General features: G+C 37.9%; 1 protein-coding gene across 4 annotated transcripts in view; it reads left to right on the top strand.

The window, feature by feature from the left end:
* The window catches only part of MAST4 (microtubule associated serine/threonine kinase family member 4), a gene marked incomplete at its 5' end in the record, with an annotated part of 275,947 nt that overhangs the window by 209,834 nt on the left and 40,628 nt on the right, over positions 1–25,485 (top strand). For all 4 annotated transcript variants that reach the window (XM_084225039.1, XM_084225041.1, XM_084225040.1 and 1 more), the window contains 6 exons: positions 5,123–5,192; positions 8,963–9,041; positions 15,093–15,250; positions 16,505–16,580; positions 18,013–18,222; positions 21,146–21,247. In XM_084225039.1, the coding sequence (XP_084081165.1) occupies positions 5,123–5,192; positions 8,963–9,041; positions 15,093–15,250; positions 16,505–16,580; positions 18,013–18,222; positions 21,146–21,247 (695 nt within the window). The remainder of the gene's footprint in view (positions 1–5,122; positions 5,193–8,962; positions 9,042–15,092; positions 15,251–16,504; positions 16,581–18,012; positions 18,223–21,145; positions 21,248–25,485) is intronic.

The raw sequence follows: 25,485 nt of genomic DNA on the forward strand, positions 1-25,485 counted from the left end.
TATTCAGGTGAGAACAAGTGGGGAGAAGGGCTGATGGGATAGAATGTGGGAGATTTCTGTGTAAGACTGAAAGATATTGCTTGCTTTCCTTAGTAATGGAAGACTGGAAGAGATGGTATTCTCATCTAAACCAGTCAGAATTGCCTTTTTTTCCCCCCCTTCATAGAGTAGGAAGAGAAACACAGGCTGGTTATGTATACTGGAACATGATGGATCTTAAAGCATTGTTCACCCAAGTATGGCAGGGACAAACCTGATTCTTTAAGAGATGGGATAAATAGATATAAGGCCCCAAAGAACTCGCTCAATGAAATTTTTAAATGACTTGCAGTTGTTCATGTACCCCAAGTTGCATGCACAGCAGAAATACTGACAAGATATTCTCAAGAGGTCAAAACAAGAAGAAAAACTTCACTGGCAACTTTAGAATATCAAAGAACTTGGGCAAAAGGTTTGATGCAACATTCAGTCAGCAGAGAACACTTCTCAAAGTGTTTACTTGGCCCATTGAACTTAGCAAATACTGTGTGCGATTGATTTTAAGTTACTCAGAAATTTTAAGAGATAATTAGAAGGAGAAGGAGGGAAAGACAGAAAAGATATAGAAGAGCCCACATACAGTAACCAACCCCTGAGTTCCAGCAGTGTTCAGGGAGAACGTCCCCAGGGAGGTGAGGTCTAGACTATGCAATGGCCTTGAGTTCTGCGTTTAATTCCCCTGGCCTTCCTGGGCCCCTTCCCCAGGTGGGATTTCCAGTCATTTGGCCTCTCAGGAGCTGGGTTAGGGGCTCCAGAGGGGCCACTGTCCATTGACTCCACTGTGCCAATGAGTGACATCTCTGTTGGGGAGGGATACAGGCTCTGTGGGTGCTGGGGGTGTACCAGGCAGGGCACTGCCTTGTCAGGGTAAGGTCTGACCTTCTCCTTTCCTTAGCACGTGTGTCCCAAAATGTCTCGAGACATCAGACTTTCACAATGGGATTACATGATGCAATTCCCTAAAGAAAAATTCAAGTTCAAGAAGGTTTTACCTCTGCTTGTGATCATATTTCTAGGATTTTTCAGGCTTTTAGGTAGACATTGGTAAAGTATTGGCTGTTCATAGTCTGGTCTCACTATGTCAGGGCTCACTGCATCAGATAATTCTGTTTGAGAGGTGTACTTTAGTTAGCAACATGGAAGCATAGTAATCAACAAAGCTGTTTGCACCATATATTTTAAGGAAAAGAAAGACTATGCTTGTAAATAGATGAGGCCCCGTAGCGTGTTTTTGTGGTGAAGTATGGAAATGTTAAAAGCTGGGATGTAAAGCAGGGTTCTGAATGTCAGAATTTGAAAGAAAACTAATGCAGTATATCAATTACTCTGACTACTGTCGCATGTAGAATTACAAAAACAGATTTGCTAAATCAAAACTTTTTATTTAGCCTTTCTTTTGGGTGCCGTTAATGGTTATGGAAATTTCAAATCATCTTCTACTAGTTTAAGGACAGGAGAAGAAACTCTAAATGGTAAGTTACATGCAGATAGAAATTAAATCCTGTAAAAAAAGCACTCTCAGTATTTAAATAATGGTTGGAACATGTAGAGGTTTCTTGCAGATGGATTTAAGAATCATACAGACCTTCCTTGCCATAGCTGGGGCAAGTTTTTTGCTGGTTTCAGGTATAGTTAATCCAGATTTTTAAATAGCCTGAGCTCCTCACATGAGAATAGTAGCCTGAGCTCCTCACTTTTTGGAAAGCACCTGCAGAAGTATTCAGAATGATTCTACTGCCCACCTGTATGTTCTGCTGACTGATGCTGTTTGTTATGGTAAGAAAGTCAGAGCTGTAACTGCTGGTGAATGATGTCTTGGATATTACTCAGTTCACAGTCAGGCCCCATCACCATGTAAACTGACACAGAGGAATGTACAATGCATCGTTGTATTAATGGGGCACTGATGTACATTTAAAAAAAATTGGAACTGGATTTGTCCTTGATCCATCAGGAATTTGGGATAACAATTTCCATTAATCTGGTATTCTCTCCATACTAACAGAAGGTCATTGCATCTGAAACTCTTTGTTTTGTAGGTAGACAGCTATTAAAAGTACATTAATAATATGCAGTGACTGTAATATGCTGTTGTAAAAAAATTTGAAATATATTCCCTCAGTGGAAAAGACATAGGATTTCTTGAAGCTACTTGCAAAACAATCATGGTTTAATTGTCTTGATACAGTTTTCCTAACAATAGGTGCTTGCAAAATGAGCCATCCTGTGTATTGTTATGAAGCAGAGTATTGTTTTGTCACATTAATTGCCTATTCATTCTGTCTCCCAGAGGATGCTGGAGTTAATTATCTAATGTCGGACCACTAGTCCAGTTTACTGAATCAGACACTTGGGCAGTAATCTCAGTCACACAGAGATACTGTGGGACTAAAACATAAAAGACAAGCAGATTTCAAGGAACAGTAGGCTTTGACTCATCAGCAAGTCCTGCGTATATGGACAGAGGGCTAACTGGCACTGGGTTTTATTTGAAAGTCTCCCAGGTATTTACTTGCAGATGGGGGGGTGAATGCCTTGATGGATGGAGGTTGCATATAGGACTCTGCTTCCAACCTGTCTTGCTCCTCTGGAATACTATACCTTATACCTGTAATAGCACTAGCTGTTTCTGCAGTCATTAGGGGTTTGTATTATCAATCTTTGTTTTCAGGATTGTCTGAGTTCTTACAATTTCCAGATAAACCTTCAGGAATTACTATCCAGTTATTATGTATATGGCGTCACCAGTCTTGTTATTTTAAAAGCTGATTTGCTATTGAAAGTAATGCTTGCAAGTTGATTTTCCTAATGACAGGATCTGATGCTCTTCCTGAGTAAGACTTTGACTTCTTAAGGTTTGGTCTGTAAGGAAGTGATCTGTGTTGATTCTAGCAACATAGTTTGCAGCCTTGTGACTCCACAAACTCAAATTCACACTGATAATTGCTGCATTATTTAATCATATTTTTTTCTTCTTTATGAAGTTTTTCTATATATTTTAATTTATAGACAGTAAGGTATGTCCTTGATGGGTGTTAAAAACATGTTTATATCCATATAACTGCAGCTAGAGAAAAAAAGGAATTGGTTTACAAAGCCCCATATTCTGATTTGTGAAACTGTTTCCTTTCAAAATCTGTTTGTCTCAATATGTTAAGTCTAATTTTGTGCTCTTCTGCCAGAGTTCAAGGTAGCTTCTTTCTATTTTTACTTATCTAAGCCACAGCACGCTCGGAATTACAGCTGATGGTTTTCTAGTGCAGCTGTTAAAGTTTGTTACTGTGTTTTGTCTGCACAGAGTTAAAAAATTTTTTTTTTTTGCTTATCTTTGTTAAATCATTTCTGCTTGCAAAAAAAGAAATCCACTTAGCTGTTAAATTGAATGAACTGTTGCTCTCAGTAATTTGGTGTTTACAGTTGATGCAGGGTAAAAATAAATTTTTTTTCAGTCCCCAAGTAAAGATTGGAATCTGTGGCTTCAGATTCCCTCTGCTCCAGCCCATTCAGGGAATGAAAATTCTTGCCACCTTGAAATTAATTATGCCCTCAGAAGTGTCTGAAGGGTAATGAAGAAGCTGGGGTCTTGAGGGGATGCAGAGAATGTAGGAAGAACATAATTCTGCCATGATAGATTAATGGGTAAAAAAAACTTGGGGGTATTAGCCAGTGAGAGTGGAATCCATGTCTCTTGAGGCTGTGGAAAGAGCAGCTGCAGCATCTTCTCAGCACAGCTCGAAAAGCATCTTGCATCTGCTTCTAGACAAAATGGAGGGGGGTGGGGGTAGTGTGGGGATGTGTGTTGATTGCTGTGTTTGCTACCCAATCACTCAATGATTATGCTTTCCCATATAGAATTAATGCGATCTGTTATGGGCATCACTGTGATAAATGCAATGTTAATTCAGACATTTGAATAGCAGTCAAGGCCACTTGAAACCCTTTAAGGACTCAATTTACTACCTTTTCACGCATAGGTAGTAATTTTCCCCTCAGAAATTTCATGTTGTTTCTAGCTGGCTACATAGGAGCTATTTTTTTTTTATCAATTGCTTTTGTTTCAGTCTCATTTATGTCCAAAAATAAAATGCTACAACAAATGCATTACTTTTTTTCTCTTTTCATGTGTTGCTGCTACAGTCATTTTAAAGAAAAGTTTAAGGAAAGATTGATTACTAGATGTATGCCAGTACTACTTTAAATTGGATCCTTTTTGGCTTTTTTTGGGGGGGCGGAGGGGCAGGGTGTTGGGGAGGGGTTGTTTGGGTTTTTTTTATTTGGCATTTGGGGTTTTTTGTGTGTGTTTGGGAGCTTATTTTGTAGGTTCGGGAGTTATTTTGTAGGTTTTTGGGTTCTTTTAGAGTTAATTTTTATTCCTTCTAAGGGAAGAAATTCAGTTTCTCTGTATATAACTGTACAGGCTGAGGGGTGGTGGTGGCAGAAGCAGCTCTTAGCGGCTGCTGCCTTTCTGCACTCATGCTGGTCCACGGGAGGCCAGGTGTTCTAACAGAAAGGAATAACAAACCCCAAAGTTGTAACCCGTTCACAAAATGCAGATAAGGGTAAAAAAGTTCAGTTCATTGTATTTTGTCTGCTTGTTTGTTTTGGAGGTAGAAAAAAATGAGCAATGAAAAAAAAATTCAAGGAAGCCTGTGGAAATGCTGTACAGGCTTCACATATGGACTAAATCTGTTTGATAATGATTTTTCTATCTTTCGTTGTTTTGTGTGATATGTTACAAAACCAGTATTTTTTGTGACATTAAAAACCTGTTCTTTCAATGTACTGGTTTCTTTAAACAGTTATCATTTTGAAAATTTTCATATTAAAAGGCTTAATGAACTGTCGTCTATGAATTACAAAATCCAGTCACTAAAAGTCAGTACAAATAAAACATGAGTCACAATAAGATTCTGTTTCAGAATTTTTTTTCAGAGAGGCTGTGAAAAAAAAAATTCTGAAATTCATTTCTAACCCACTGGAAATGCATGCATGCATTAATACGTCTTAATGTTTTTAATAAATTCTCTTCACCCCACCATCTAATAATAATTTTTTTGTGTATCATTTTTTTGTGTTTCAACAGGAAACAGTCCTCAAGATAGCCCTAGGAATTTCTCTCCCAGTGCCTCAGCCCACTTTTCTTTTGCACGAAGGTAAGAGGTTGTTTGTAGTGTTCAGCACACATTTTGCATAGAGGAAATGTATGCTGATACAAAAGGTGATTGCAAATACATCTGTCAGGTCTGTCACTTAGAATAATAAGTGTTAGCTCATTTTTGTAAACCATTTTAAACCTCAGTGGCAACAAACTATTAAATGTGTGATGCAATGTGAGCTTATCTTTTTTAATTTTAAAAAAACAGAATAATGATTTAATTGTAATGAATCTGATTCAGACATTATCGTCTTACCTACTGAGATGTGGGTAAATTTTAAACTACTTGAAGGTTTCTTCCTAAGTTTTTTTAATGATATTAAAAGAAGTGCCTTGCTTAAAAGTTCACTCTAATACAGGTCCTGATTTTACTGACAGCAGCAATACCATTACCATACCTTGAATACCTGTCATTGACCTGTTTCAATATTCGTACCAATGTCTGTGAGACAATAAGCATTGTCACAGGAGTGTTGTGAGGATTAATTAATGTTAGTAGAATTTTTGAAGATCTAAAGTGAATTTGAAGTGGTTTATGAAGTAAATGAACCATAACCAAAGTTGATAGCATGTCATGGGAGACATGCCTGTTTGTGCCAGTGTGGTTCCCCATTACTTAGCACATTGTCACCCTACTGCAAATAATATGTTCATTAACTCTTATGTCTATGAAGATAAGCAGTTTATATGTTTAGCCAGGAATATATATATTAAAAAAATTAAATTGGAATGCTTGAACTGTGCCAGGCATGTAACTGATGGGTTTGCACTGAGCTATAACTTGCCTGTGAAGTTTTAGTTGGGAGATCAGTAAAGTAGCACACAAAAATTCTCAAAACAAAGTGCATGAAAATGGCTTAACTTTTTTTTAAACCTGCAAAGGGGTGAAAGCTTGCATAATTTTTTAATCTGAATGTAGTTAATTTGTGACAGTTGATCTTGTCAATCTTTCTAGTAGTTTATGATGCTGCTTTTTAAATTATCTTAAGGAAGTTGAATAATTCATTTGAATATACTTACTCTTGATAGTTTTCCTTTTGTTGGCGATACTATCTCTTCAGAGATTACATTTGTTTGTGAGTAAATTTTTGGAAAGATTAATTAAATCCAGAAATAGATGATAATGGAGAAAGCAGATGTGAAAGATCAAGCATTGCTTAAAAATACAGCAGCTGGGAAATCATTTTTCTTCCCCATCCATAATCAACAGAAAGTTTAACACATTATACTTTTGCAAACCTTAGAATTCAGAATTAATGGGGGAAAAAAAAGTATTTGTTTTCCCATGTTTCATTTGGATTTTGACCTCTCTAGAGTCCTGTAATGAGCTTTAAATAGATTCTTTAACTGAAGGAAATTTCTCTTATTTAAAAATATCTCACCACTTCAGTGGGATTCAAGAAACATTTAAAGCAATTTTCTGTGGAAACTGATTTTGTTCCTTGTTTATATTGAAAATGCTTGATGGCAGTGAAGTTTAAAACTGCATCGATGCAACTTTTTTCCTTATGAATTTGATATGTCTGTTGTGGTTGTTTTCATATAAGTTGTGGTAGGATCAATTTTCATAGTAAAATACACTGTAGTTAATGCGAGCAGACTTCTGACTTTATGCCTTTTCTGTTATATTTTGTAAATTTAATAGGTATACAAAGGAGGGGAAGGACAAGGGTGATAGAGCAGGTTGAAGGAGCAGGGGCAAAGGTGTAGGGTTATGGATAGTCCTTTTTTATCCACTGCCACCGAGTCAGTGGGGATACCCAAAAGCTGGGACAGTGTGAGGAAGAGCGAGAGAGGCAAAGAAAATTATTTGAGACCTTCTGTGAAGCTGCTTCCTTAGTGTAGGCACTTCTCATCAGGCACTGGCCATGCCATGCAGCAGCCGCAGGAAAGGGAGCTGCCTCAGGCAGATGGCCCTGTGCTGTGCTTCCAGCTGGTCGGCAGGGCTGGAGACAGCCTTCCCCAGCCCCTTGGAACCGAGCTGGAGATTCACCTTCCTCTGCCCACGTCTGGTGGGGTGATCGGTGCCCAGGAACAGACTGTGCCTCTGGAAGGCAGCACTTCTGTTGTACATACAAGTCCAGCATCTGTGAACTTGTGGGTAGTGACAGACTGCCCTTTCTAGAGCTGCTGGAGTAAAGACATACTTTAGGACAGAAGCAAGTGGTGTAGCAAGAGCCCAGGGGAAAATGCTGTAGGGGATTTTTTCCCATAATCCCTTATGAAGGCCTCCTGTTCGCCCATGTTTGCCTCCCTGATAACTTTCTGGGGCAGCCTGTCTGCACCCTTGACGATCGTTCTGTGTGTTTGAAGTACCCTGTTCTCTGTGAGTTTCTCAATTTAGAAATACTTTGTTTCTCACAGATGCAGAATACATGGGTCTCACCCATGTTTAAGTACTGCCTAAGTTCTTTCAATTGTGAACAGCTAAGCCAAATGAAGAGAAAACGACTTTTAGAAAACTATTTTCATCTGGAGGTATCTCTTACATACCTGGGTGAAGAAGAGAATTAAGAACAAGATTATGGCAGAGGTGGAAGTTTTTTCCAGAGTTCAGTATTTGACATTATTAGCAGTCTCTAGCACATGTGCTCTTCATATTTTAATACTAATAATGTACTGTAGTTCCTTTTCTTAAGCTTTATGTATACAAAGTCCCAGAGTTTTGATTGTAGTTTGTGGATGAGTTAGTGGATATATTGGAAAGAAGCAAAGGGCTTTTTAGACTATTAGCTTGAAGGAAAGGACCTCTTAAACCTCTGCGCCAATAGGTTTAAGATTCCTGATTTGACACGACCTCAGTTCTTTGAAAATGCACTTCAATTAAGCTTCAGTTCTTCAGAATTTTACTTTTTGTGTCAATCAGACTTGGGAGGTGGTCTTTGTAAATAGATCTTCAGTTCTCCTTTCTGCACTGTCATACCATTTATTAATAAAAACTTGGCCTGTTTTGTTATTTATATATTATTTTACCTTCTCTTTAACACATTTGATTCAATTGTATTGCAGTCATGGGCATCGAAATGACAGGTAAATTCTACCTTCTCAAAAATCCAAACATTCTCTCATAGTTGGTTTTTTGTTTGCCACTTTAAATGTTAAAGTTCCATGTTGTCTTTGTGTAGATCACCTCAGACAATACAGAACATAAATCATGTTTTGGTTATAATCTGTGTATTTATTTTATTTTTTTATTCAGAGTGAGCATGATTTTTTTCCTGAAGATTTAGTTTTCCTGATTCATGTATGTAACATTAAACATTTAGGTTTGATTTTACCTAATCATTAGCCTGCTAGTTTGCTGATACCCTCTGCTGATGCCACTGAAGAATGCACTACCCTTTTATATCAACCCAAATGTGATGGTTATTCTGTGGTTCAGAGCACAGTGGTCTGCATTTGTTCACAAATTTTTTAATTTGCTTCTCATTAATTTTGATGTGATGGACCTAAAAGTTGTGAGCTTCTTGTCCTTTTCCATTTGTATTAGATACCAATTCTGTGGACCTGTTCATTCTCTTTATGGTTGTTTCATCTCATAGATTTTTAACTAAAAAGAAAACCACAATAAAAATAATTCATCCTTGGCAAAGGATGCTTGGTGAATGCTTGTTAACTGTGGTGCCCTTTGAAAGTGTACTGTTTGTTAAAACCCCTATTTGTATCATGCTTTTGGGATGCAGTTTTACACTGTAATACTTCAACAGATGTTACTGCATTAGGATACAGCAGTGTTCATTTGACTAACCTCCATTCCATAACTTCCAGGACTGATGGTCGCCGCTGGTCTTTGGCTTCTCTCCCTTCTTCTGGCTATGGTACAAATACACCCAGCTCAACTGTTTCTGTAAGTATCTGTTTTGCTGTGCTGATAAATGTCGTTTGCACACTTTAGCTTCTCAAATGTAGCATGCTTCTCTTAGGAGAAGACAATGTAGGTTTTGTTGTATTTGATAGACTTAGAACTAACATGTGATAGGAAACTGCTTTACTTCCCTGAAACAGAAGAAAACTTTACACAATGTGTACTTTGCTTAGAGGTACTTTTTGGTAGTGAATAGTGTTCAGCTGGTCCCTTTTATCTGCCTTATTTTAACCATATAATAGTTAGGTATCAAGTCTTAACTGAGGCTGCCTTGATGGCAAGAAGAAAGAGAAACTGTCTATGGCATGGTTGGTCCTGGGTTAGACTGCTGTCTTAGGATGGGATGTATCATACATTGCTCTTTCTTTTCCTTAGGCAATTGTAAGATGTTAGTGCATGATAGTAGGTTGGATACCTAGCCTTTTAGATGGCTGTAATCAGAATAAAAGGAATTCTTTGGCATGCATAATAAAAAAAGTTTAAATTACTAATTTTTACCTTTTGGACCAGTTGTTTCAGTGCAATTGTGGTGGTTTAAAAAAACAGCTGGGAATTAAACTCCAAATAGGCCACCCCCATTTTCCCCACCATGCTCCAGAGAGAGGGGGATACAGGCAGAGACTATGGGTTGAGATAACAACAGCAGAGACTATGAATTGAGCTAACAACAGAAAAGCAACAGCTAAGGAGTAGGAAATGCACTGTAATGGCAACAATATTGATAACAAAATTTACAAAAGAGAAGTTGTTTAACACACAAAAGGTATTCAGCACCTCAGCTCAGTTTTGTGTGGCTGCTGAGACAAAGACAAGATGCCATTTGCTCTCTTCCATCCCTGAGGCAGGTAAAAGAAGCAATGAGGGGCAAATCCCCAAAAAGGCTGGGTTGTCCATGTCTTGCTGTCTGCTGCCAGACAGCCGTGGTTGTCAGTATTCAGCTGGGCTCGGCTTGGCTCCCCTCAGGCTCACTTCTGCCAGTCTTGTGTCAGCCCCTTGCCATACCTGTGCATGTCATATGCCACAGCAGTGCCTTGGATCCTAGAGCTAGCCGTGGCAGAAATACCAGCCTCTACTTTGTGTATCTGCACATCTCTGTACTGGACAACTGGGGCAACTGTTACAACCTGGGGCAGGGCTCTTAGTTGTGGTAGTCACCCCTAGAGGCTGTGGAGATAGAGCTGTAGAGAAAGCCTGCTTTGGAAATAGCAAATAGTTGACATTTTGACAGTCAGAGCACATCACTGCAGTGGAAGTGATGGTGTGTATAGATCCAACTATGGCTCTTCAATGTTTTATGCCTTATATGCTTATAAAAGGTGTTTTACCTCTTATGAATAGCACATTTTACTGAATGGGTAATAATTGATTTTTTAAAGCTGTTTCTTTGACAATTAAAGTAAGCTTTCTCTTCCTTCTTCCAGTGGGTTTGTTCCGTTTCTCGTGTGAAACAATAGAGTTCCATGTTCCGTACAATGGTGAAATACAACCATTTTGTGTTATGATCAACTTTTATTTTATTTTTGCCCACAAAGGTTTCTGGAAGGACAGTTCTATCTGTCTTAAACCATATTGAGTAATTTCGTATCTCTTGAGAATTGTTCTCTAAAGCCCTATTTTTTGACCTCTGCTTTCTTTTCTGTGGAGATGTTACTTTTGCCAAGTAAATTCCTTGGTTTCACATTAATTCTGTAAGCAGTTTTCATTGGGGCATGTTAGTATACCTGTTATTGGAACTAGATCAGATATGCTGTGCTCTTCACCTAAAATACGTTGACACAAAGGAGTTTATATCAAATAAAGGAATTGCCATAGAAACACTTTCACTATTGCAAGAAACAGACTTGTGCTAGAAAGGAGAGATCGAAAGCTGTGTCAAAACCAGATCAAAATACAGTTCTAATTTTCTGTCCATATTAATTTCTTTGATACCTTCAGTTTTGAAATGGTAATTCTAATTACTATACTTTCTTCCCTACTTAAGTTCACTAGCTGCTGTAGGCATCCTGGCATATGGAGCAGTTTTACATGGTATTTGCATTTGCTGTCCATGCATTTATGGATTTAAATGTCTTAATTTCTGTAATACATCATGGTTGACCTACCCCATTTCTGACTAGAATATATAAATAAAAACATACTTATGTGTCTTTCCTACCATTGAGTAAACAGTTTCTTACTTGTGGATATAAACCCGTTTTTCCAATAAATACATTTTAATTTTGTTGAAGAAAGCAGAAGTAGAGAATTCATGCCATAAATATCAATGGTGTCCCACCCTTAAGAGTAAGGAATCACCCAAGATTGGTAAATACTTGTGGTTGAAAGAAATTACAGACTTCAGATGATCCACAAAAACTCACTGTGTTATATTTGTAAATGAAACACTTGGCATAGAAATTGGTGTGTTAGTCTCTGACCTGCTGTATAAGCCCATCAGTGGGTTTTGCATGAAGGGGTGGGGTGGGAAGGAAAGAAAAAAAGAAGAAAAAGGAGGGGCGAGGGGGGAGGAAGGGATCACCAGTCCTGGTTCCAGCATTAGTCCAGCTGCTGGGATATCTCAAGATCCTGGGGATGCCTGAGGCTTGGGGCGGGGCAGGGGGGTACCATTTTATAGAGAAGCTGTTGCCACCCTGAAGGTGGGTTTCTCACTTTCTATGCTAATCAGTTATTACTCACTATCCAGTCTTTCAGGTCCTTGTGGAAAGGGGTCAGAGAGCTTTGGGGGTCTTTGGCAGTCTTGACTCCCCCCCTTTCCCCCCTGTGCTTGCTTCTCCACCTCATTTCTGTTTGTGCTGTACTGAGCTGTGCTTATCTCCAGGAGGTAGATCAAAGACCTTTGTCCCAGAGAAGTGCTGTCCTACCTTTGCATGGCCCCTTGTCCAGTCACATCTTGTCCATTCTCACAGCATGTTATTGCCAACAGTCCTTGGCTGTTGTTACCTGAAGTCCTTGATGCCACAGCCACCCTGATACTGGTGTTTGAGACAAACACATTAGCCTTTATTGTATTGGCGTCTGCAGCATCTCATGGTTAGTTTCTTCTGTTTTGCCTGAGAATTTACTATTGCTGATAAGCCCTGCAAAAGCACTTGGATAGCTTTTGGATTCTAAATCTAGTGACACTTCTTGGAGATGTTTTTAATTTTCTTCTTTTAGCCCCTGGATGATATATGTGAATCACAAAATCAAAACTAGAAGTGTACCCATCTAATTGATTTCATGGACTGTTTCAGAATCTGGAAGAGCTAGCACAGTTCACTCTTCTCCACATCATTACTTATTCTTAGAGGGTATGAGAGACCAGTTCATATAACATATGCAAATGTACATATGAAGCAGTCCCTTTTCAGTGATGAATAAATAAAGTTCACATTATTCTAAACATGTATCAACCAGCCAGCAGAAAGAATTTTTACACATCGCAATATAGCACAACTTTGTTCTTCATGAGCAAGTGAAAGTCAAAGTAGGGACCAAAGAGTCTGTAGTTACCACAGTTAGGCTGAGGTGAGTGCACCTCACTGTTTGTTACCAAATTTGTTTTGTTTGTTTGTTTTTTAATATTGAAAGTAATGGGATGAATAGAATTACCTATTTAATGGAAGGTTGTGGGTTTAGAAGTAGTGCAAGTACCACAAATACTGGTTATCACAACAAAATCAAAATTAAAATACCTTCTGCTTGATTGATTATTCAGTTGGAAGGAAGCTGTCGGTGTGTCTTATTCTAGCACAGTAAGATCAAATCTTAGCAGTTAGACAATGCAGTTGAGATGATTGTGTGTTCTAGGAGAGCAAGCCTTATAAAAGTGATGAACTGAGGCAAGCTGCATATTTTCCAAACCTGCATTTCTGTTTCAGAAGAACATTTACATTTCTGTAATGCACTACAGTTGAACATATTAAAATATTTTAACTCTTGTGTGATTTTTGGAGCATTAATTGCAGAATGCCAGGAGAACTATTTTGTTTAGAATTTTGCTGTAAGAATTTGGATTTTTACTGAAATAAGAATTTAGGTCACCAAAAAAATTTACTTTGTGCCTGTGATGGTCCTGATACAACTGAGAGTGGTTAGCATTAGGAAGATCCTCTGTTCAGTCATGTTCGATCTAAACTCTGTGGTACCTTATGTGAGGAGAAGTGTGATATGAATTATTTTCCCACTGATCTTCCCACAATCCCCTGAATCCAAAGAGACAGAGAATTGTTTTAGAGGAATAGCCACCTGTGATGCTCTGTATTGAGAACTTCTCCAGTGCTACATTATCTTTTATTTTACAGAGCATGGCTGTGGGATAACAGGTTAACTGCAACTAACTGCTACAGTGAGAGATAAGAAAGAATTTACCTTACCTATGCTGTATGCTGAATTATGCATGGTAATGTTCTAAGGCAGAATTTCATGCATGGGTTGCTGTAAGTCAGCAAGTTACTACCTGTCTGATGAGCTGTGGTAAATTCTTGGTGTGCATGCCTCTTAGCCCGCAGCAAAGCAAGGTAGCACAGTCTTGCAAACTTCAGCTTGTTCTCATGTGGTGCAGCATTCCCTTGTAGACAATCCTTCTTAGCTTTTTCTGCCAGTGGGTTTTACTCTTTTTTGCTTTTAGGAGACGACTTAATGAGTTCTAGTGTGAGAAAACTTTTCTTTTGCTTCTAAGAGTTAAGATATTAGCCTTGAGCGCACAAGTTGCCAGGAGATTAAAAAGATTTCCTAGTTTCTGTGCTTACCAGCCCGGTTATTATCTGCTGACCTTTGCAATGCAGGGGCAATATTTGTACAGTACAAAAGTGTATTGATTTCCCTCACTAGAAATGATGTAACAAAGAAACTCTTCACTGTGTTTGCCTCCATTAAAAGAGCACCCAGGCGGGGGCCTTGGTGTTCAATATGAGAAGTCAAATAAGCGGTAATGGGCACATATAAATTGATACACAGAAGAAATTCATTTTATTGAGAAATACAGCTGGAGACTGAAGAGCTCCAGAAAGATATCCAAATTTTTCAACTTCTTCCCTTCTGCAGGTAAAATATAGGCAATGTCTGCATGGTACTAAGCAGCTTTGTGCAGTCATACAAGAATATTTATGAATCAACTGACTTGGAAACTGATTTTGGTACCGGAAACAGTAGAACATTTCTCTATGTTTATCAGTCCACGTTAGCAAGACTGATTGTTAATGATTTGAACTATGTATGTGTTCTTTAAAAAGGGTACCAGATCCAGGTTCACAGAAAAGTTCAAAGTTCTACCTCCAAGCATCTAACATGGCTCAGGTAGACCTGCATAAAAAAACCTTAAAGTACATAGTATGGTCATTTGGACTGCTTATGTAATGCAGCTCTGTACGTGAAATGTTGCAAGGGTGGTTATCGTGGTAGCACTGCCATTTTCATACCTGTCCATATCTTCCAGTTTTATACTAAATGGATGGCTTTATTGCAATTCTGTTCGCTTTTTGTCAGCCATATAACCAGTCTTGATAAATGTATTGAGTTCTCTCACTCTATTTTCAGAGTATGGTTTTTTAATAAGATATCCGTGTATTAATTTTTTAGCAAAATTTTAGATAGTATTTAATTTTATTTTTAAGAGCATTAGTAATGTCTTAAATATGGATAATGTAGAAGATTTACAATTGGCACTGTGACAATAAGTTGTACTTTACAGTTACCATACTTAGGCCGTCCTATTCCAATAATTAATTTTCAGCAGACTCCATTTTAGCTACTCTTGTGTATCATTGACATCAGACATCACCTTCGCCTGAGGAAATTTAAATTTTTGAAATGCAGTGTGTCTTCTGGAACTGAAATGGTCTTTCTTTTATTATTTACTCTATACTTAGCTCATGAGTTTGAGTAATTATTTCTTTTCTTCTTTATTGATAGTCAGGCACGAGAAACAGTTACTCAGTAACTATAATTTTTAACTTAAATTACATTATTAATTATTTGTGAGCACCAAATATGCTCTTGAAAATGGTCTTTTTTCACTCTGATGGCAGCTTCTGTTTTCTTGTGTTCTCTCAGTCATCCTGCTCATCCCAAGAGAAGCTACACCAGTTACCATACCAACCAACACCTGATGAACTACATTTTTTGTCTAAACATTTCTGTACCACTGAGAGCATTGCCAGTGATAACAGGTGCAGGACAACTGCAATGCGCCCTCGGTCCCGAAGTCTCAGGTGAGTTTGTGTATCTGAAAACGGGGGCTGGATCTAAATTCACATATTGTGGGTAGCATCAGGGTGTTTTACACTGGGAATATGTACTGGTTTTGAAATGGGCTGAAGTACATATGTAACTGTGGTTGAATGAAGAATAGTTCTTTAAATATTTGCTCTGGTTTTGGTCATGACATACTTCAGTGGTAAATATCGTTAAGATAGGTCTTAATGGGAAGGCAACTAACCTGCAGAGACTGTCTTGATGACCTAGTCATCAATTTTGTAATTGTAGTATTCCCTTTCTGAATCTGTGTACCTGCTCTCTTCTCAGTAGTAGCCTGTGCATGTCTGTAACAAGCTGCCTGTATCAGTTCAAGGGATAATCATGACAGAGTGTAGTGTTCAGTTTTTATCTTTATGAATACCAGAAGGAGATTTAGATTCACAGAATGATTTAACTTGGAAGGGACCTTAAAGATCATTTCATTTCAACCCCTCTGCTGTGAGCAGAGACATTTCCACTAGACCAGACCTTCTAGACAGATTGAATGGGCCAGAATCACCGACACCAGGAAATCTGTATTGAGATTTTTTTAAAGGGCTTTGTAGTATACAGTGAGGCTCATGATAGCAAAAAGTCATTTTGTAGGTTCGGGAGGTCTGTGAGTATCTTTTATGAATTCTTTTCCTCAAAGTCTTGTGCTTTTTTTTTACAGGCACAGTGCTCCAGCTTTGTTTGACACGTGCATATTTATGACATTATTTGTAGGAAGTTACTGCCTTTATCTGCTGGTCAGATTGAAAATAGATTGTTTTGATATAATTTTTTCAAATTATCCATTTAGAAAAACAAACAAAACTCAAACAAATTAATTTTGTACTTTTTCACTTGCAGCTACCAGAGTTCTTGGTCAGATCTTGCTGTTTTGATTGTATCTAATCTTCAAAGGTACAGGTGTAAAGCCAGTTAAAAAGATCTCTGTTGCTGTTCTGAAGAAAAGATAATGTTCACAAGGCTTCATCTGCCTTGAAGTACACGTACAAACTAGGAGAATAACATGGTTAGCAGTTAGGTGTCAAGTACATTAAATAATCATGAGGACTTGAACAGAAATAACAGAAAGGAACTTAAGTGTACTATTGATTGCAGACTGTACCCTTCCAGTGAAGTCTGTGCTGTCTTTTTGTTTCAAATAAATCATACAAAAATATAAGAAGTAACTGTAGTTCATGCTGGGATAAGTGTAAAGGGATAATTTGCTTTGCTTGCAGCCCTGGACGTTCTCCTGCTTGCTGTGACAATGAAATAATTATGATGAACCATGTCTACAAAGAAAGGTTCCCAAAGGTAATGAATTATATTTAAGATACCCAGTATCTAAATTGGTAGGCAACATAGGTTTTAAGGAAGTTATGATGGGAAGTGATGATCCAGCCTTGTAATGGCTTCCATGAAGCATCACTGATCTCTTACTGCAACGATAAAATCACGATAAAGAAAACTCTGGCTGAGAACTGGACTTTCATTTGGCAACGCTGCCAAACTGGTTTTGAAATTAATTATGCTGGTAAAATATTCTGCTGATTGGAATCTGATGATACATTGGGTTTCAATAGGTGGTGTACTTGGGGTAAATGCATACTGCATTAGTAAATTGAAACCAGTTTCCAGTGCTAAGTCTTGAGAAGCATCTGCTGAGATATACCAACAGATTCCTCTGCTTAGTCCATTTCTTCATTTTTCCAAACACTTGCTATATACTTTACCTGCATATATATGCATTATATGCATTGATCTAATGCACTAGTACACAGATAGTGTACTAGTACACAGGGGGTTTGACTATGAGATAGGAGGATGTTTTGCTTTCCTCTCCAGAGATCTTGAGACACGGATGAGTTCCTAGGTGCAGGTTTGTGTGCACAGCTTGAAGCACTATACCCTCAGTTGCTCCTAAGATTTTAGTTACCCCTGGAAAATAAAACAAGGTACGGTTCCTAAAACGTGAGTTAAAAAGGGAGAAACTTCTTTGTATTTCTTTGTATAAATATAAAGAAGGATTTGTCAGGATTTGCCAAGTAATCAAGCAACCATATGAAGTGTGAAAAACTCATCTTACTGTTTGAGATATGAACTAAAGTGTGTGGGATTATGGTTTAATAATATAATAATATTATTAATAATAATGATGATAATGCATCTACAGTTCTGTGAGAACCAGACAGTTGGTTCTGTAAAACAAATGCATCTGGGAACCTGCAGACATGTTTGGCAGGACCTGTAAGCCTGTGGTGCTTTTAATTAGTCAAATGAGCCTCATTCAGACTCTGCTCAGTGAAATATTTTTGTGGAATAACCATTGTGAAAGTAGTGACTATATTCTGCTGTCTAGTATGTGCAATTTTAGCGGAGAAAAGTAGACCCCTATGAGTTCTCTTTTTTCTTTTTTATAAATTTCTACTTTGGCTTTGACTTAAAAGTTTTTTAGTTCTGTTAGTAATTATCACAAGATTAGTGCACAGTTAATCACCATTGGCAGACAAAGTGGGGAGCTGCACAGTAGAACAACAAGGCTGTTACTTTTCTGTACTGGCAGTGTTGGGAAATGTCATCTGTCACTTTGCCTTTGTGTACTTGCCTTTTGGCTTCAGTCATTTCATGCATTTTAGCTAGGTAAATTCTTAGGCAGTACAGAAATGTTCTAGAGTCAGAAATAACTTCAAGGCTGTTAGTTTGATGTAGAGCTGATTTAATGTGTTGAACAACTACTTTTCTATAGGCCACAGCTCAGATGGAAGAGAGACTTCAGGATATTATAACAAATCATTCTCCAGAGAACACCCTTCCTCTGGCAGATGGAGTGCTCAGTTTTACCCATCATCAAATCACAGAACTGGCTCGAGATTGTTTGGATAAATCTCACCAGGGCCTCATCACATCACGATACTTCCTTGAATTACAGCAGAAATTAGACAAATTACTACAGGAGGTATGATCTGTGAGACTGCTGTATATTTGCCTGAATAATTGTTTAAATCTGTTTGCCTTAGAGTTTTCTTGAATATTGTCTTGAATTATGACCGTTTACTCAAGTAATTGTCAAAGTGGTATTCATAACATGCTTTAGTCTATATAATGACTCCTACAAAAACTATAAGGCACCCTGGCATATTGGTGTGGAATATTGGGTTGTAAAGATTCCAGAAACAACAGGATTATGTCCTGCAGTGCAAGTTGTAGATTGCTTACAGAAGTGTGTGCATAAACCCCAGACAGGGCTGGCTATTTCATTTACTTTAAATAAATGAGGTAACATACACACTTTCCTTTTATCAACCCTACTGTGTTGAGAAAGCATAGACAGCAACCTTTAGCTTTCCATTAGTGAGAAATTATTTATTATTTAATTATTTGTGACATAGCTGAAATTTTGATTTTCAGCAAAAATGTCTTTTTGAAATGTGTTGAAGCTTTCATAGAATAATCAGCTGAATTAATTAAGAAGAGCTTGAAACTTGACAAACATGCTGTCACAGGAGTTTCTGTAGTTTATTAATGTATCGTTTTCAAAAGAACGAGTGCAACATGTAATGTACTCATTTATTTGTGTGGGATTTGATAGTATGTTATGAGTCAGAATTAATGTGATAGAGCAGCAGATTTGAAATTAATTTGAAATTCTTTCCAGCTGATATCTTAACATGCCGTGCCTGTCTTAATTGGTCTTTTGCTTTCTTTTGAATACACAAGCAGTTTTGGTTGAGTTTTCATGGGGTTTTTGATATTTCTTTTTTGGTAGGTTGGTTGGTTTTTTTGTTTGGATTTGTTTTTGTTCTTGTTTTTCTTAATTTCTATTCAGTAAATAGGATTTCTGAAACTACTGTTTTTTGAACTTTTCCCCTTCATACAGCAAAACAAAATTTAAGACATCAATAAATTTATTCTGGATTGTTGAAACCCTATTTTTTAAACATTGAAAATACTTAGAGTTTGCTTGCTAGTCAAGAGGAACTTCTGAACCAGTAATCTTCTCATGAGATGGTCGTAGTTCTGCCATGCCAAAGTGTAGGCAGAATTGGCCAGTTGATAATGTCAGAATACCAGAAAACATGTCCAAGCCAGGATTCGCTGAACCACTGTTAACAATATATAGCTTAAAATGGCTACACATGAAGTAGAGTTTAGAATATGTGTTCACCAACAGTTCTCCCAAAACCTGCTAAAAACCATGCCGCCACCTTCTTCAACCTGCATATAAAGGAAAAAAACCACCAAGCCACTCATTTTGTCATGTTCTATGATGTTAATTCTTGATTATGGAGAAGATTCCTGTTCTTAAGATACCTTAAAAAATTCAGACTTAACTTTTGAGTCCACTGCTTGCTTCTTGTTAATAGCATGACAGTTGAAAACATTTTCTTTGCACAGCTTTTTAATGGGCCTTTAGTTGTGCATTAGTTTCATGTGATTCATTTGTTGTTAATTCCCAGCTGCAGTCTTCAGTAGAAAGCTGCATTTCCTCCTGCTGCTTGACACTGTGCATTTACTTTAACTAGAGGAAGACACCCTTGAGGTCAAAGCAGCTTGGTTTACCCAAAACTTCTAGAATTTTAAGGTCAAGTGTGCCTGAATGCTTTTCGGCTTCATCCTCCTTAAATGTAATATGTATTGAATCTTTTGTTCACCTAGGCACCTGAGTGTTCATAAAACTCTACAAAGGTGCTTTAAAATTGTTGGTGGTTAAAATAGGCAGGTGTTTTGTTTACAAAAGAGTTTTATTTGGCCTAAGTTGATAATATTCAGAATTATGCTTCTGCCCAGTTAAAGTACTTCTGAAACCTGTTGCAAATGGCTAGATGATATTTGTACACTTTTCCTTTTTTAAACTCCACAAATTAATTCCTCTCATATATTTGGTGATGTTTAAAATTGTGGTGTTTACATTATGAGAAATATTCATAGCTTCCTATTTTCATAGAGTTTTTTTCAAAATGTAATGTGTTATAGGAAAAGTACTTACTGGTCCGTAGTAATAACTTTGTAAGTGTTAGTTTCTTAATTTTCTTTGTGGTTTTGAATAAGCAAGAGACACTGAGAAATTTAAGTCTGTGAGTTCTACTGTTCAGAGCAAGGGAAGGCTTTGATATTTAAGGCAAGGGCTATAAGTACATCAGGAGAATTATGCAGTTGCTTTGCTTTCACTAGAATCCTTAAATACTGTAATTTGTTCTTAGAGGGAAGCATTTAAAAGAAACTTGAAATGCAACTCAGACCATTGTGCATATGTTGTCAAATCTTCAAGAAGTACATTATCTGTATATATTCTTCTATAGCACTTCCCCCTCTTTTGTAATCTTTGTAGAACTCAGTTTTTCATTGCCATCCTTTCTACAAGTACCTTTAGATGAAGCCTCTCTGCAGGTAAAGGTTATATACGTATATATATATGCATACAAATTGTCATTTTCCTATGACTGACGAAAAGACAGTATGAATTTGGGATGGATTTTTCTATTACTATTACTTATGTTAGTTTTCATTTTGGCCTGACATTGCTAACTAATTAAGGCACAACCTGCATGTATAGATCAGTGTTGATCTGTATTGATACACTATCCATTTGCAAAACTGGTGGTAATAACATTGTAAGCTTAAGAAACAAGAAAAAAGAAGTAGGTGTTTGTCTATTGTAGGCATTTTTGTTGTTACAGTGTTAGAGTTTTAAAGCTAGGATTATTTGAACTGAATTTAGTGCTGTTCAGATCTTTGTTATCTCTGCTGGCATCTTGAAATTGATGCACGGTTTGTATCAGGTACATGCTTCAAACCCTACAAATGTCCTAAATATCACTGCTTTCCTAAGCATCACTGAATGTGATTTGGTTCAAAATGACTGTATTTTCATCTTTTAGGCGCAAGAGCGATCGGAGAGTGGAGAAATGGCATTTATTAAACAACTTGTTCGCAAAATCTTGATAGTTATTGCTCGTCCTGCTCGCTTACTGGAATGCCTGGTAAGATCATGCTTGCTAAGTTTTCACTTAGTAGTTAGTGTTTTTCACTTAGTAGTGCAGCCAGTTCTCTAAATTAGTATTCAAGGCTCTTTATGACTGATTTTTGGAACATGTCAAACAGTGTGGTAGGGCTTCATTGTTAGTGGGATCCTTTCCACTTCTATTATTGGATATAGTATACTGGCAGGACCCTCCTGCAGCTTTGTTTGATTCCCTGCTATTGCAGATACTGTGGTGTAGAATCCCTTTCATCAACTGAGGATACTGCTGTTTAAAACCAGTTGGCTTTTTCTGTTGTTTTGTTAGACTTCTCCATTTCTTACGAAGACTGCTCCAGAATTGTAATTGCTTGGTGATTTTTGAAACTACTTCTTAATAGTTTCATAATTTTGTTGCACTCAACAGCTGCCAGAACTATAAACAGCTTGAGGTCAGTTCTGCAGTACCTGATCTGGTGATAAGAGCAGCAGAGGGATTAGGCTGTCTGGATGCACAGGTAGTTGGTGTTTTACTGGGGACCAAAAGGAGCAGAAGAGTTTATTTATTTATGCATGAGCATAGCAGCAATGTTGCCACACTGGGTTAATTTGTGTGTGCCGTGTGGGAGTGTTTCTGCTTTTCTTGCCCATGCTGTGGGAGCTGGGATGGCTCAGGTGCGGGAAGTTGCACACACGGAGCCAGTGTACTTCAGTTGTTCATTTGAACTAATAAACCCTTGCAGAACACAGTGTACACAGGAGGATGGTGTAGACACCCAAATACCATGCCAGAGCCAGCCCGAGTCCAAAAGGCCTGGCAGGCAGCCTGAGCTGATTTTGAGCCACTCTGCTTGCCAGTGTAAGATCAGTGTTGATGCTGCATACAGCTATTTGAGGCTGGCAGGCCTTATGTGGAAGCCAGCCGGCTGCTAGACTCAAGTTATGCCTGAAATTGTCATAACTGCATTTGCGTCACACTGAATCTCAGCTAGTAAGCTAGCTAGTATTTCCAACCTGATTTTGGCTTTGTGCTGAGTCCCTTCATCTGTGGCACAGTTAATCCACACCCTGGCCCGTTCAGCCACGGGCATTTTGAGAGCTGCCTCTATTTTGTTTTGGAAACAACCAAGTCTCAGTGTTCCCAGTTGCTTTTTTGTTCATGATTTGCAGTTCAGAAGGAAAGTAAAAACAAGATATGTGCTCTGAATCAGCATGAAAGAGATGTGAGATGTTAAAAAAAATCAACCAAAACAAACAAAAAGGAAGGCTTTAGAGAGAAGGACATCTTAGCATGTCCTGCTTCTGCTGTTGAATCCAAACTTGTCTTAGTCCTTCTCCCTGAGAAGTTGTGTTGTTCTCTGCTCTATTTACAGGGTTTATATGTTTCTCCACATAATCCAGTTTCTCATATCCTTGTGTCTTCTCTTTCTGGTTTGCATCCTTCTCTGTTCTCAAATATCCAGAAATGCTCTTTCATACGTCTTGTAGGCAGTCAGACCAAGACTTTTTAATAGTACTTTACACCTTCCATTACAGGCTTGCTAGCTTTCTCCCATAACCCTTGCTCCCAGCATCATCACTCTCTATTAGCTTTCTAATTGAGGTGCTGGAGTGCATCCAGTGAAGGGCAGCAAGACTTATGAAGGGTCTAGAAAATGTATCTAGGAACAGCTGAGGGAGCTGAGTTTGTTTAGTCTCAAGAAGAGCAGGCTCAGGGGGCATCTTAACACTCTTACAGTTCCCTGAAAAGAAGGTGCCAGGTGGGAGCTGTTCTCTCATATGGCACCTGCAGTAATACCAGAAGTAGCCTTAAATTGAGACAGGGGAGATTCAGATTACGTATTTGAAATTTTTTTCCCTTGTTAGAGTGGTCCGGCATTGGAATAGGTTGTGTAGGAGGTGGTGAAGTTACCTGGAGGTGTTCAAGAGGTGTTTGGGTCTCTTGCTGGGAGATGGTTCAGTGGTTTAGAGGCTGAATTATCTTAAAGGTTTCTTTGGACTATGATGATTCTGTGGTTCCAATTCAAGTTCTCTCTTGGTGGTCTATTTGCCTATTAGTTTATTTTCCCTACGTGCTAAGTTTTAATGGGATCTAGTCCAAATCTCTGTTCACTTAACTCCAGTAGCAGAAAGTGGGAACTTTCCCCTAGGCTACTTATTCTCCCTTATCCTTTGGATAGAGTGATGTGCATCCTGTACCCCTCCTTTTGCTGGGCATGCTGAAGTGAGTGGAAGAACAGCAGCGATAGGAAGTCCAGATGTGACTGTGTCTCATAATTGAGTTTTAGAGCAGCAGTGGCAGGGAAAGCCGGCACAGCTTGCTTCTAGTGCTCTCACTTAAAACAGAATATTCAGGAGGCATAAACTGGATTGTGACAACCCTGCATCTTATGTTTCTACAGATACAGGTAGCTTGAACAAATTTAGGCGTACAGTCAAGCAACAATACATTTTTCATGCAAGAAGATGTTAAGCCTAGATAATAAACATAATTGTAAACCTACAGAAACTATTTTTTTCTGTAGCATTTCTCTGGAAACTTTTTAATATTACTGTATGGTATTTTAGAATATCTGTCTGAAATAGATACTAGGTGTGGAAAACTTCAGCCTCTGTAAAAAAGTTCATAAAATTGTAGGAAAAAATTCCAGCTTTGTGGTCGTCAGACATTTCAGGTACCATGCAGTAAAGCTGGTCAGGTTTTCTGATGGTGGTCTTGTCTCAGGTGCTCATAGCATGTGAAATCCTGTTTCGGTTTACTGGATGATCATACAAATAAAGGTTTTACCGTTTCATATGTGGTAAGAGCTACTGCCACTCATTTAATTTTTTTTTTTCCATTTGTATATGGAAAATAAAATACAGAGTTGGAAGTGAAGATCAGAAAATAAATTCATTGCTTCTCATTATTCGGGCCTGTCTGTGTATATGTGTGTCTTTAGTTAGTTGTACATACAAACACATATACACACATTCATATGATTAAAATTAACTATTTTGAAATTGCCTTGTCGTGCTTTAAGAGGAGGAGAAGCTGTTTATCTGTCACTGCAGCAGGTCAGGAGATGATAATGTTTTCATGACAAAAGTAAATAGAAATCTTGGCACACAACCTCATGCTGTTGGCTGTTTTAGTGCCAAGGAGTAACATGTAAGAGATACAGCTGGGGATGGCATGTAAGATGAGGAGAGTTAGGACTGAAATAGCATGTACTGTTTAGTTATTGGTTCAGGTTTTTGGGTTTAGTTTCAGGTTCAGGTTTGCAGCATCCTGTGACTTTGGGCTAAAGTGAGGCAGCTTGGACAGTTCATGGGTTGGTGGTTAGGTCCTTTGCAGTAGGTTGTACATGATGAAGATTGTTTCATGACACATGTAAAATTAAGATTGTTTCAGTAAGACTGAAAATTCTAAAGATATTTTATTTCAGACATGCTGCAGCTCCTCATTTTAGCTGCAGCAGTTTTGATGCTTGCAAAACAAAGCATGGTACCAAATTTCTCAAGCTGCCTTCTGGGTCAGGATGGTGACTTTCCAAGCCCTGAGTAGCCTCAGGATTTCGGACAGGATCATTGCGACTCAGCACGTAGTCTAAAATGCCATGGAGTTATGTTTGGTTGCAAAACAGTCACGAAATTAGCTATCTCAGCAGTCTGCCTGGCTTCTACAGATATTTGTGACAGAGCTGACCTACTGGAGGGAAAAATCTATTTTGTTACATTAATGACTGATGGCTATTATTCTGTTAAGGATAGCACCTATAGGCACAAACACCTCCAAGAATGCAATAACCATGAACAGATGTTTTGGTATGAGTTCATGCCAGTAGGGAGAGAAATTGTGTTAAAAAATCCCACTCACATTGTTTTGGTAATCTGCTTTGCTCCTTTCAACGTATTTCTCTTTTTATACTGTATAAAAGGTAGTAAAAGAAATGTATTTCCAAGGGACTTGGGCATAGTGTTTTGAGTTTCTGTTCCTTTTGTTCATTTTTGTTTCTTGTTGAGGCTTGCCTTTTTGGTATGTTATAAATGATAGTTCTAATATAGTAACTTCCCACAGGAGATGTTTAATTTCTGAATTTGAAACAATTGGCTCAATGAAGCTCAGATTTTTAAAATCAAATTCAATTTTATCTTCATTCTAAAGTTAGTGATTTTTTAAATTGTATTTTCTAGAAAACACTGCATATATATTGATTAGAAATACTTGAAATTAATACTTAAGTAAAAAGTGTAGTGCAATATATTTACATAGTTGTA

Source organism: Fringilla coelebs (assembly GCF_963513975.1).
Source record: "Fringilla coelebs genome assembly, chromosome: Z".
NCBI lineage: Eukaryota > Metazoa > Chordata > Aves > Passeriformes > Fringillidae > Fringilla > Fringilla coelebs.